This window comes from Canis aureus, chromosome 1 (assembly GCF_053574225.1).
Source record: "Canis aureus isolate CA01 chromosome 1, VMU_Caureus_v.1.0, whole genome shotgun sequence".
Taxonomy (NCBI): Eukaryota; Metazoa; Chordata; class Mammalia; order Carnivora; family Canidae; genus Canis; species Canis aureus.
The window spans coordinates 56406518-56419748 of NC_135611.1; the positions used below are offsets into that span (position 1 = coordinate 56406518).

Below are 13231 nucleotides of genomic sequence, written 5' to 3' on the forward strand. Positions count from 1 at the left end.
TGGTCATGAGCAAAGCCTTAGCATTGTGACTCCTGTTTGGTATCTTCCTGAATGTGGACCTGTGGATAATTATATTCCATTCGTACTAAAATTTTCAAGATCTCCCTTGGCCTAATCTGCCATTTCTAGAAAATCAAGTTGTAAGAGTGCATTTCTTTTTATTTTATTTTTTTATTTCTTGCCTTCTTTAATCATCTGTGTTGTATAATTAAAAAGAAAACCACAAAAATTCCATGACTGATGAAGACAATATGATTAAAAATCAGGGATTCAATTCTAAGAAAACATGGAAACCTCTTTGATGACATCTGTGACAGATGAAAATATATGCCTGTTTTAGCATTATCTGGTAACTTGTCAGGAATGCAAATCACTCAGCTCACCCCAGACGAGCACTTTGGGGTCCTGATGGCTTGGCTCCAGTCCTGTCTCTGTCCCTTGTTACCTAGATTGGGAAAATGATTTATCTTCTGATTCCATCACTAAATTTGTAAAGTGATGATAATAACCCCACCTCATGGAATTAACATGTGACCAAGGAAGTTAATACACGAAAATTTGTAGTCGTGCATACCCAGTAAATGTTATCAACTACCAATCTCCAGGCTCTGCTCATGTGCAAAATCCACATGGTTTTTATAAGTGGGATTCTAATGAACAAACTGCTTATTATTTTATCTCTGAAATACTTGTATATGTGAAGTCCTCTCTAACCTCAAAATACTTCATAGACCTGCCTTTACGTAGCAGTGAAACTCGTGGGTATCCACAGGTTAAACAATATATAATCACACAAAATAGTTGTGTATCTGGTATGACGGAGACTCCCTTACAGTTGATGAGCCCTGGTGGCACTTATATATCTTTTAAAGCAACAGAACAAAGGTGAGAGGCTCACCATTGATCCAGTGTACTGACTGGATCAGTGTGCATGTCTATCCAGGTGCTGTGGGAGGTTAATAGGGGTATCCTTGGCCTTTGAAGAACAGTGGTTTAGACATACCTTTAATTGAGCACTTAGTCATTTATCACACTTGTGCTAAATTATCTATGTATTTTATTTGTGCTTACTAATATTTACAGTGTTTATTACTTCACCTTGTATGTATCTCAAAGCCTCCTATTTTAAGACCTCATTATCCCTTGTAGGTAAGGAAATGCAAGGGTCTTAAGCTGGTCCTCTATCTAAAAGCTTAACACCAGGGTTATTAAAGCACAAATATGATCATAACAGTCTTCAAAATTCTTATAAGGTTTTCTATGCTTGTGGAAATCCCTCAGCTTGGCTCAGCAGTCCCCCAGTCTGGGCCCTGCTATCCTACATGTCCACTTCTTGCCAAGGACCCTCCCTCTGCATCCATGCATCCTCATGTATAGCTTAGTGCCCCCTATACTGTGTTTGCTGAGCACAGGTCTACTCACTGAGCATGCAATTAACTGTATGCACATCAAAAGCAAGGGTCATGAGCTAATAAGGGAATGTGACAAAATGCTTAGAGTAAAATATTTGTTATCTTAATTTGGAATATTTTTTGAGGGAATTTTGAAAATACCATAAGGAGATGGAAAAAAATAAGAAATACTGGTTTTGGAAGCTTATACTGGAATGACTGTTGTATCAGAGAGTGATTGCTTTGTAACAACCTCAAAGTGTTTGTGGTAATCAACTATGAGGATTTGTTTCTTATGCACCTGCTGATCTTGTCTGGATTCTGCTCCACGTGTCTCATACCCCTTGTATGAGTGAGAAAATGAGAATGTTCTTCTTGGAGCAAGACCAGAAGCAAGGAAAAGCAGGTCCAAAGGCAGGCACCTGTCAAGCCCCAGCTTGCTTGATGCCTTACAGACATCACATGAGCCAGTTCACATGTGTGGGCCCAATATCACAGAGTAAGGAAGGCTCCCTGCCAGTGTGGAAAAGCTTCAGAAACTCTGCTGATGGGGAGGGAGGAAGGATGGGCCAGCAAGGCCATCTACTGATTCGTGAAGTCAATGTGCAATTATCCTGAATGGGAGACCCTGGAGGAGGTGAGACACAGGGATGAGTGTGGGAATCGGCTGAGGAAACAATGCATTTCCAGCCTCCCAGGCTGTGGCTGCAGTGGTAATTGGGACTTGGCAGAGGCCATCAGAGGTAAACAAGCTCTAGTCCATGCACGTCAGAGCAGTGCTGCAGGCCTACGAAAACTTGGGAGTCAGGCCAGCCAATAATAATGAAATTTCAGGCCAGCAGAGGACATTTAAGCAGGACGCTGAGGACTGTACCAGGAAAGTGAGGAGGAGGAGGGGTGGATGCAGGGGTTGTTTATATGACACATCCGACCAGGCAGAAAAACTGCTTCTAACTTGGAAGCTCTTACAGAGCAGATTCACACTGATGTTTAATCAGGGTCCTTTGGACATTGGACCAAACAGAGTTTCTGCTGGTCTTATTTACACTTTTAATGGAAACTCTCTTTAACTAATTAAGTCAGTGCTTGGAAGCCCAAGAGTTATTGAGGACAAAGCTAACACTACAGGTCTAGAGTCACACTCAGCCTGTAGATTCCCATTTCCTGTTCTTTATGCCACATTTTGTGGTAAGAGTTCTTTGTTTGTAGCATGTGTAGATAATGGGACACCAGGTGCTACTGGAAAAAAGAAGGAAAAGGCTAAATGTTCATAATCACCACTTCCTGGGGATGGACCATGGGCTTTCACAGGTGTTTTGTACATCACTGATTTGAGGCAGTCTCCATCATAAGACAGATCAAAAAAATAAATAAGAATGTATTGCCAATTTAATTGTGATCAATATTTTCTTATATCTTAAATTCATATTTTACTCTTATTTTAAAAACATTTAAAGACTCATTTGGTATAAATTTGTTTATTGCAGAAATTTATATTTAACAAGATGTGCTGACCAGTGGGATGTGTTCTGTACGATGAGCTTTGACAAGTGGGAATGCCCATGTAACTTCCACTCCATCAAGACCAAGATGGTCTCCATCACCTGGGCAAGCTCCCTCAGGCCCTTCTGGGTCAGCACCTTCCTAGAGGCAACTCCTGTTTTGAATTCCATTATTCTATGTTACTTTAACCTAGGTTAAGGTTTCGTATAAATAGCATAATGCACTTTTACCCCCTTGTTTCTGTCTTTTTTGCTCATTATGATAGTTTTGAGATTCATCTTTGTTGGTTATATGCATTATCCATTTATATGTATAATTGTATGTTATATGCGTATGACACAAATTGTGCAATTTCCACTTAATGCATACTTCAGTTGTTCCCAGGTTGGGGCTATTATAAATAAAGCTACAATATATGTTCTTATGCTATTTTATGGATGTGTTATTAACTACTGTTAGATAAATACCTAAGAGTAGATTTCCAAAGTATTCCTGTCATTTTACACTCATGTGAGAGTCCCAGCATTTGGTCTGGTGTTTTTAATTTGGGCCACTCTAGGGGCATGCAGTGTTATGCCACTGTGGTTTTAATTTACATTTTCCTGATGACTAGTGATGCTGAGCAGAATTTCCCACTGCTTATTGTTTAGTCATATATCTCTAACTCTGAAGTATTTGTTTGAATATTTGCCCAATTTAAATGGAATTATTTGTCTTTTTTATGGATTTGTAGGAGTCATTGATATAACATGAATCTTTGTCAGATGTATGCATTAGAGACATTTTCTCAGTCTATAGCTTGCCCTTTAACTTTTTTAATGGTATCTTTTGGTGACTATAAGTTTTAAGTTTTAATGGAGTCTAATTTACCACAATTTTCTTTTGTGCTTAGTGCTTTCTATATCTGCCCTAAAAATCCTGTCTAACCCGATATCATAGAGACAGTCTCACTATTTTCTTTAGATGCTTTATAATTCTTTTTGCTTTTATGTTTAGATCTCTAAATCATCTCAAAAAAAAATGATGTGTGTGTTGTGACTTAGGCTTTTTTTTAATAGGCATGTAAATAGCCTGTTGCTTTAGAATCATTTGTTGAAAAGACTTTTCTTTATTTAATTGCTTTGGTGCCTTGCTAAAGATAAATTTAGTGTATATTTTGGGATCTAATTATGAAGTCTTTATCTTTTCCATTATCTATTTAGCTATCCTTATTCCAATCATGTACTGTCTGGGTAGGCAGCTTTATAATGACTTTTCAAAAATAATAATATTAGTCCTCCAAGTTTGTTCTTTTGAAAGAGCGCTTTGGCTATTTCAGGTCTTTTGATTTTTCCACATATATTTTAGAATAAAAATGCCAATTTCCAAAAAAGAGCTTCCTAGGACTTTCATAGGAATTGGAACCACAGAACAATTGAAGAATGAGCATTATAACATTACTGAGTCTTCTGATTCATGAACATGGTATATCTCTTTCCACATGTGTTGGCTTCCTTTCACTTTCCTCAACAATGCTTTTTCAGTCTTGCACATCTTTTCATAAATTTATTTCATGTTTAAATGTTATTGGGAATACCATTTAAAATTTTTTTCCATTTAAAAATTTTATCTTCTAGTTATTCATTGCCACTATATAGAGTTACAGGTGATTTTTGTATATTGACATTATATATTAAGACTTTGCTATGTTCACTTATTGATTAATTCCAGTAGTTTTTTCTCATTATACATATTTTTTAAAGGTTTTATTTATTCATGAGAGAGAGAGAGAGAGAGAGAGAGAGGCAGAGACATAGGCAGGGGGAGAAACAGGCTCCATGCAGGAAGCCTGATGTGGGACTTGATCCCAGGACTCCAGGATCACACCCTGAGCCAAAGGCAGATGCTCAATCACTGAGCCACCCAGGCATCCCTCATTATACATATTTTAAATTCATCTTATGTGCATAATTCTATCACATGTGATAAAGAAAGTTTTACATTTTTCTTTCCAATCTTTATGTGTTTCTATTTCTTACCTTTAATATCTTGCCTAGGATACCCAGTGTAATGACAAATAGAAGCAGTCAGACTATTTTCAGTCTTAGAGTGAAAGCGTTCAGTCTTTTATCATTCAATCTGATGTTAGCTCTGGATTTTTAAAATATATGCATCTTTGCAGATATAGAAGGTTTTCTTCTAATATCAGTTTTCTGAAAGTTTTGCCATTTAATTGATGAAGTGGTTCATTAATAAAAGTGAACACCTAAATTCTTTTTTGCCTAAAAAGGAATAGTTTTTTTTTTATAACTAAAAATATTTGCACTTAGGGTGTAATGTTATTTAAATATTTTAAAGAGTTACTGAATATAATTTCTAGTATTCCAGATAGTCCCTTCAATTTTGTAGGGCCCCTTATCCTTCTTTCTAAATACACTAATATATTATTCCATTAGCTCTTCTACCATCTTATGAGGAGTAGCACTGGTGTGATACCACTTGGCAAATTATTCCTACAATTTACATGACCTCCCTAAAGAGGTAGGCAAGGCCAGACTAAACTGAGTCTTGACTCTGTGTTTCTCCTTTTCTTGTATAATCTTCTCCATTTCACATCATGCAGCCTGCCATAATTTTGGAAGGATTACCAGAGACTTAAGTAACAATGCTGAGTTTGAATATTAAATTTGCTTAATTGTCTGCTCACTTATAGAAATAAATTAGATGAGAGTAAGTAGAAAATAGAATCTGTATAAAATAGGTAAGAGCTAATGTGAATACGGTGAGCAAGAACTATTAAGGTAATGGATAGGCACCCTTTCAATATCTGCAAAGTTTCTGAAGGACTCTAAAAATATTGGCTACTATCAAATAGCAATTTTATTCAGTTCTTTAATAACAAGGTATGACTGGGAAAACAAAATGCTCCAAGAGGAGATTATTATATGAATAAAAGGACACAGGGTCCCTTAATAAAAAACAACAACCAACCAACCAGCCAACAGCTAGCTGGGTGACACTCTCCCCGACAGCACAGACTATAGCAACCTTTTTGTGGAGGATTTGGGACCAGGAGTAGAGTCCTTACAAAGTGTACAGATAACTAAGAATGGATAAAAGGAGTCAAAAAGAAGTCAAACAGAGTCAAGAAGAAGTAACTAGAACCTCATGATGAGCTCCTTTGCCAGAATTCTGTGTCTGTGGTGGTGGACATGGGGATGGGCAAAGACATAGTTTCAAGTATTTCAGTTCTTTAAGGAGCTTCTCAGGATTCTGTTGGAGAGTGAACAATGAAACCATAAATATTATTGTGAAACTGAATGTGAACTAGCCAAAAGAACTTACATATGCAGCCTGTATATTCTTGAAATGTGGCCAAACCCAAAGGTCTCTTTTTTTGCTGTTTTCTTAGAATGGATGTGATTTCAAAATGCTTTGGCCATCATCATACTAAAATCAAATGGTATACAGCTAATGAGATAATCAATTAGGAGGTTTTATTTTTTCCTTTAAGTTCATTCATCAATGTCCTGCAGCTATTTGTTATAATCTAACTTTCTTCTGGATGTCAGATTATTTGAACATGTTGTCAGACATGTTATATAAGTCATCAAAATCTACGGCTAGTTTGGGAAATAAAATAATTTTTAAAATTAACCAATTTTTGTATCCAACTGGATTTATAGATAAAGTTTTCTAAACGTACAGAGTTGTTATGATCATAGAGATTAAAATTTGTGGAAACAAATTGGGATTGTACATATTTCTAGCTTAATATTTTAATGGAAAAATATTGAGGCTATCTCCAAATTGCTAATTACTTCTCAGGAGTCTTCTCAGAATGGAGTATGTGGCCCAGGATATCACATATCTGAGCCACACACACTGGCAAGTTTGTAGAGCCAGAGAGGGCACAAATGCAGCTGCTCGGAGCTATCCAATTATAGAGGAGTGAGCTAGGGAGGAAAATGCAATGCAATCATTGCAATTGTGTGGAAGAGTTAACACATTATCACATGGGCTCAGAGTATCAGCAAGTGACCAGTGAGGCCATGGCAAGAGCAGAACCATCTAGATTGCTGAAAGCCAGTGGCCTGGATGAGAATGGATTTGATAAACTGAATGGCAGGCTACTCTTCTGTAGAGAATGTTGGGATTAGGCAGCATAATTAATTGTGTGTATAATGTTGAGAGCTGAGTAGGTGCCTCTACGACCATTCACAGAAAGTACAGAACATGTAGCAGAAATATTATCATCTGTTTCTACTCCTATCAGTGACTTGAGGCTTCTTTGTGCATCATTGCTTGGTGCACCAGGTAATGAGTAGGATAATGTAATGTGAATGTGGGTGTTGATAAATCCACCAGTTATAGAAATATCTAGTATTTCCCCATTCTGATGCTTGAATATGTGATCTTAAAAAAAATCTATGTGTGTGGGATTGAATGGATCTAAATTTTCTTCTGGGCTACAAGTTGTGGTCTTTCTTATCTTTTTTCTCTATCTCTTGTGGGTAATGCAAACCTGGCACTCGATAGTTGTATTACTTTAGGTTCCTATAGAACCTATCACTCCATATGTATGACTCTGTTCAGTCACAGTCATCCTGGGAGGTGGGCAGGATGGGCAGAAATGAGGACATTGGATTCAGTTTTTATTGAAGCTGGTCAGAGGAGAGATAGAGGGACCCAGAAAAGCTGGGAGCCTGACTCCAAATGCAGAACCTGACCTTTTCCCTGGTGATGCCACACGGACTCAGATCTACTGTCCCATCCTGTCCCCATCCTTCACAACTGCACTGGAGGCTTCCACTCACTTTCTAATTCTGCAGGAACAGGACCCTCATTTATCACTAAGGCTCTTTTCCCACCTCTTTAATTAAAAAAAAAAAAAGTCTATTCAACCCAATCATCAATTCTAAATTACATCTCAACTTTTCTTTTTCCCATGGCATATTTCCCAAATGAGGAGTTCTTTGGGCAGTTTCTCTTGGATAAATTCAGTGACTTCTGGTGCATTATACCTTCCTTGGCCCCTTCGGTGATTTCACATTAGAGCTCCTTCTATTCATTTTTTTCTTTTTTCAATCTGTCCTCCTTCATACATTAACTCCTCAACATTTAGCATAAGTGAAAATTATAGTGTTAAAGCTGTTCTGAATAGGAAAGAAAACTGAAATATTTGCATCTAATGTATTAAATTGGATATTATACTTTGAGTTTTATATGTGTTATTTTATTTTCTTGCTGAATTATTTTCCAGAATCCCAAAATTTATTTTTCTACGTTGATGGCCATTTGGAATGGATTCAGTCTAACTCCTGATAATGTCCTTATTTTAAAACTCCTGCTTTGGTGGCCTCTGTGACCTGATGGATCCAGCTGGTTATGAGCATTGCCACCTCCATGTCATTTAGGGCATTCAGCTGGTCACCCCATTCCTCAGACCAGGCTCTCCTTTGAGTTTCCTTGTTTCCATCCTCATTGCTCTGTTCCTTCCAGAAGAGCTCCTTTGCCCCGTGTCTTTTCTAATGCTTTGTGTGACTTCATTGACATGTTTCTGAACCTTCTTCAAGACCTGTCTTTTTTGGACCTGTGTTCCTTTCTGTGTGTCTCAGTGATTGAAAGCTTCTAGAATTGTGCTGAAATATGACTTATGTTGCTTTGCTCACTATTTACCTCTACGTGCAAGTGCTTAATGTCCCTTATGGAACAAGAGTGACTATGTCATCTTCTTGTGGCCCCAGCATGAGCTGATGTGGAACCAGTGGTCAGGCTCCCTGGGGCTGGGGTTATCTTGGTTGGGGGGGTGGCACTTTCCAATGTGGAAATCATGCTTCTGTTTAGCCTCTGTTCCCGAAGGCTGCCCGTAGTTTGTCTAAAGATCTTCTTCCTCCATGATGGCCCTCGCTAACAGGAAATAGAGCTGCATTTCCCTAAGGTTGAATTCCCCACGTGGAACCAGATTTACCAAATAAAATTGTTTCAGTTAATATTTCTAGCCAACCAAGATGTTTATACAAACAAGCACAAAATTTCTTCTAACTCAGCTATAATATCTTCTATATTTTATAACATTCCTGGCAAATTTTAAGATATTGTTGATTGAATCAACCTTATTTTGCTTATAATGAATCGGAAAATATGAAATAAAATACTCAAAAGGCACATTTCAAGAATTTCCCAGAACCATTTCTATAGATACAGTATGTCCTTGGATGGAGCATGAAAAGTATTTTGTGCCCAGATAATCACACCATAAATTCTGTTCACTAATAAAATTTCCAAAAAGGAACCAAATGGATGTTTCACTGAGCAGTGCATTTTCCAGGGGTGCCTGCTGGAAAAGCAGTCCTCAGCATTGGCTGATTCCCCCGAGCATGTAAGTCCATCTGGTCATGGGCTCACTACTCTGCAGGTTTCTGAAAGATGTGGTTCACCTCCGTTTTCCTTGGTGACTTCTCATGATCTCTGCTGACCTACTGGACAACACAGCAAGAAATCAAATCACTGTCATTTTCTTCTTGACAATTTCCAAGTTGGAGTCAGAGTGAAAGCTTCTCTATGTAAACCATGTGATGCATAGTTGGATTTTATTTATGTGTCTGTGTATTTGCTGAGCAAAATCTAGAGTATATGGAATAAGACAGGACTTAAAAGGAACAAATTAAAAATTTTAAAAGAATCAGGTGGTGGTGTTATAAGAAATGCAGTAGCCGTTAATTGTTTTTGTGTATTAGAGATGAATTAAATATTTAGAGGCTGCCTGCATGGGCTGTCTTGCCAGCACCTGGATCAGTGCCTGACACAGAGATGCTCTTCAACCAGAGTGTGTTGGACGCACGGATCATTAGAGTGTTACTTCTGAAATCAAAACCAAATGCCAGCCCTAATGTCGGACTGTTCCAGGATCCAAACTTTGTTGTTTAAAATTCTTAACTTACAGACAAAAAAAAAAAAATCTAATTCTGGGTAAGTAAAGCCACAGGGAATTTATTGGAAATACTTGGAGGCCTCGCAGAGTGGAGGGCAACTCAGGCAGCTGCTCCCCAGCTTCCCGGAGTGGGTTCTTGTGGTCTGGACAGCCCCAGAGACCATTCACCAGCCTCCTGAACATTCACATGCCACGCAGACAGCCCCCAAGTGGGCACGGCCAGACCCAGTTCAGGACTCTGCAGCCTGGCCTCAGGGCGCAGCGGCTGTCCTGTACCGGGCTGTGCACTGGCCACTGGCCATTGGCATGGCTCCGTACACCAGTGTTTCTGCACCGTGACCAGAGCACTCCTGCTAGGAGAGGGAGGTGTGCTGTACACACAAGGGCCAATTTCTTCCATCTCTCTCTTATCCAGGAAAATGATTTTGGCACCTACTGTGATGATCTGGACAGATAGGGTGATTACTTAAGCTTCTACCTCTCTCATCTGCTGTTTCAGGAAGCTGTGTTCAGCCTCGGAGGCCATGTAGGGAAAACACTTTTCTAGTAGGAAAATGGAGAAGGATCTAAAAAGGTACATTTCTGCATTTCTATAGTACATCTACAGAGATGCATGTGGTTTTATTTATTTTTTTAACAGTATTCTAATGCAATCACGTGGCAGCTGTTTTTTTTTTAAGATTTTATTTATTTATTCATGAGAGACACAGAGAGAGGCAGAGACATAGGCAGAGGGAGAAGCAGGCTCTGTGCAGGGAGCCCGATGTGGGACTCAATCTTGGAACTCCTGGAACCACTGAGCCACTCAGGCGTCCCTGCATGTGGTTTTAAAAACATTTAATAGCACCTGGTAATGTCAGTAAGAGACCAATCACAAAATCCCATAGATGTTACCCTCATGCAGTAGATGGAGTGGCCAGAGAAGCTAGAATCTAGATAGTTTTCTGTTCATATCATAACCGTGGTTTAATCTAAAAAGAAATTTATGAGTGTCTGTTATATGCCAGGCATTCTTTTAGCATTGGGAAAATAGTGGAAATAATAGCTAACATTTATGAAACACGGCCTGTATGGTCTGTGTGTCACACTTTGCATGTCTAACTTTTGTCCTTGTGGCGGGCGTGAGGCAGGTGTGGGTCCTCCGCAGCAGTGCGGCTCTGCCTCCAGCATTCTGGCGTGGGAGCACGCTCTTCCCAGCTTCTCGGTGGTTTCCACCTGTTTGATGTCACATTTACAGTCATAAAATCCCTGTATGTTGTAATATGGAAAATCACTTTATAAGCAGAAAAGTACTATAGAGATTTTTATATCAAATATATTTTCTCGGTGCATTTTTTTTTCTTTTGCTTTCTAAGGAGAAATGTGAAAGCAAAAGAATGTCCTTTCTAGATGCTGGACGACAGCTCAGGGTGTGACCGTGAACAAAGGCTCCAGTCTCTGTGGCTCCTCTTTAAAATGCGTGAGGACGGAGATTTAACTTGTCAGTGTTAATGTTCATTGAAGTATATTTAGGCTGGAGGATCCAGAAGAGGAATATTTGTGCTGAGTATTTCTAGAGTATATTTTAAATTATGTGTGACTTTGTAGTGAAGGATAAAGTGTTTTCCATGTTTTACTCTATTTAACTCAAATTCATTGTCATCTGAGGACCACTGAGTAGACAAGACTCACTTTGTTGTGATGCTGGAGTGTGATTACGCCATGAGACGGGCTTACTTTCAGACCTGTCTTTTTTTTTCTCCAGATATTAATTTAAATTCCAGTTGGTTAACATATGGTGTTGTATCAGTGCCAGGTGTACAATATAGTGACTCAACGCTTCCTACATCACCCACTGCTCATCACGACAGGTGCTCTCCTTCATCCCCATCACCTGTTTCCCCCACCCCCTCCCACTCTGCTCTGGTGACCAGCAGTGTGTTCTCTGTAGCTGAGAGTCTGTTTCTTGGTTTGCCTCTCTCTCTTTTTGTCTTTCCCTTTGCTCATTTGTTTTGTTTCTTAAACTCCACACGTGACTTTGATCATATATTTGTCTTTTTCTGACTGATTTCATTTAGCATAATACCCTCTACTTCCATCCACATAGTTGCAAATGGAGCAAAAAGATTTCATTCTTTTTTATGGTTGAATAATATTCGACTGTATATATGGACCACATCTTCTTTATCCATTCATCCTAAGTGTCGATGGACACTTAGGCTGTCTCCATAGTTTGCTATTATAGACAGTGCTGCTGTAAACGTCGGGGTGCAAGTCTCCTTGAATTAGTGATTTCATGTTCTTCGGGTTAATACCTAGAAGTGCAATTCCTGGGTTGTAGGGTAGCTCTATATTTAACTTTTTGAGGACCCTCCATAGTGTTTTCCAGATGGCTTATTTAAATCACTGTTGCACAGATGGTGTGAGACTTCCATCTGCCCGGAGGCAGGGGTGCAGGCCGGTGGAGCAACAGACCGTGTGCTTCTGAGTTCTGGGTCAGCCCCTCCCAACTGCGGGGTCTTCCCCACATGACTAGTGTGTTCCTCTGTCTTCTCATCTACCAAGTGGTTAAATGAGAAAACCCATGAAATGAATGAGGGCAGTTCTAGCAGGTGGAAAGCTCTAAATAGCAGCTGTTGTGTGACACAAGTGTTAGATGCTAATGCTGTTAGATTGTGTCTCTCTCACTGTTAACACCACGTGTCTCCACTGTCATTTCGAGAGTTCACGGCATCCTCTCCTCTGTCACTGGGGGCGACATACACACCTTGTGGCTGTTTCGGCCCCAGGGGCCTGGGCTCACTATCTGCTGAGATGGGGTCCCGCTGTGCTCAGAAACAAGCCAGGCACATAGGCTGTCACTCCCCGCGCTTCAGCATCATCTTAAATAAAAGTTGGTGACAAAACTGAAAGAAGTGGAAAATGATTCCAGGTCTCGCACTGATTGCCAAAGAATGCTTGAGGATGCTTACCAATGGCTTCGGTGCTCACACCGAGACTGAAACCCCGATGAGGCCGATGTGGTTGTCCCGACTGCGTTTAACAGGAGTGACTGCATGGGTAGCTCGGGCCCACCGAGCCCTGACGTTCTCCCTATCGCTCTGCCCTCCCTTCCACATGTCCCACTGCTTTCTGGTCACACCCTCAGGGCCTCTGCGTGTGACTGCCTATGTGCTGCATGCTCACACCTCCCATATTTCCTCCCTCTAGTGTCCTCGTGTGACCAGGAGCAGCAGTCAGCCCTGGAAGAGGCCAGGCAGCCCAAGAATGACAACGTGGTGATCCCCGAGTGTGCCCATGGAGGCCTCTACAAACCGGTGCAGTGCCACCCCTCCACTGGCTACTGCTGGTGCGTCCTGGTGGACACTGGACGTCCCATCCCTGGCACGTCCACCAGGTAAGGCTGCTCCTGTGGGCCAAGGGAGGTGCAGGGCAGGGGATGGGG

General features: G+C 40.1%; 1 protein-coding gene across 3 annotated transcripts in view; it reads left to right on the forward strand.

Annotated features, from left to right (window-relative positions):
* The window catches only part of SMOC2 (SPARC related modular calcium binding 2), a 158354-nt gene that overhangs the window by 100059 nt on the left and 45064 nt on the right, over window positions 1–13231 (forward strand). For all 3 annotated transcript variants that reach the window (XM_077900155.1, XM_077900158.1, XM_077900161.1), the window contains exon 8: window positions 12997–13183. In XM_077900155.1, the coding sequence (XP_077756281.1) occupies window positions 12997–13183 (187 nt within the window). The remainder of the gene's footprint in view (window positions 1–12996; window positions 13184–13231) is intronic.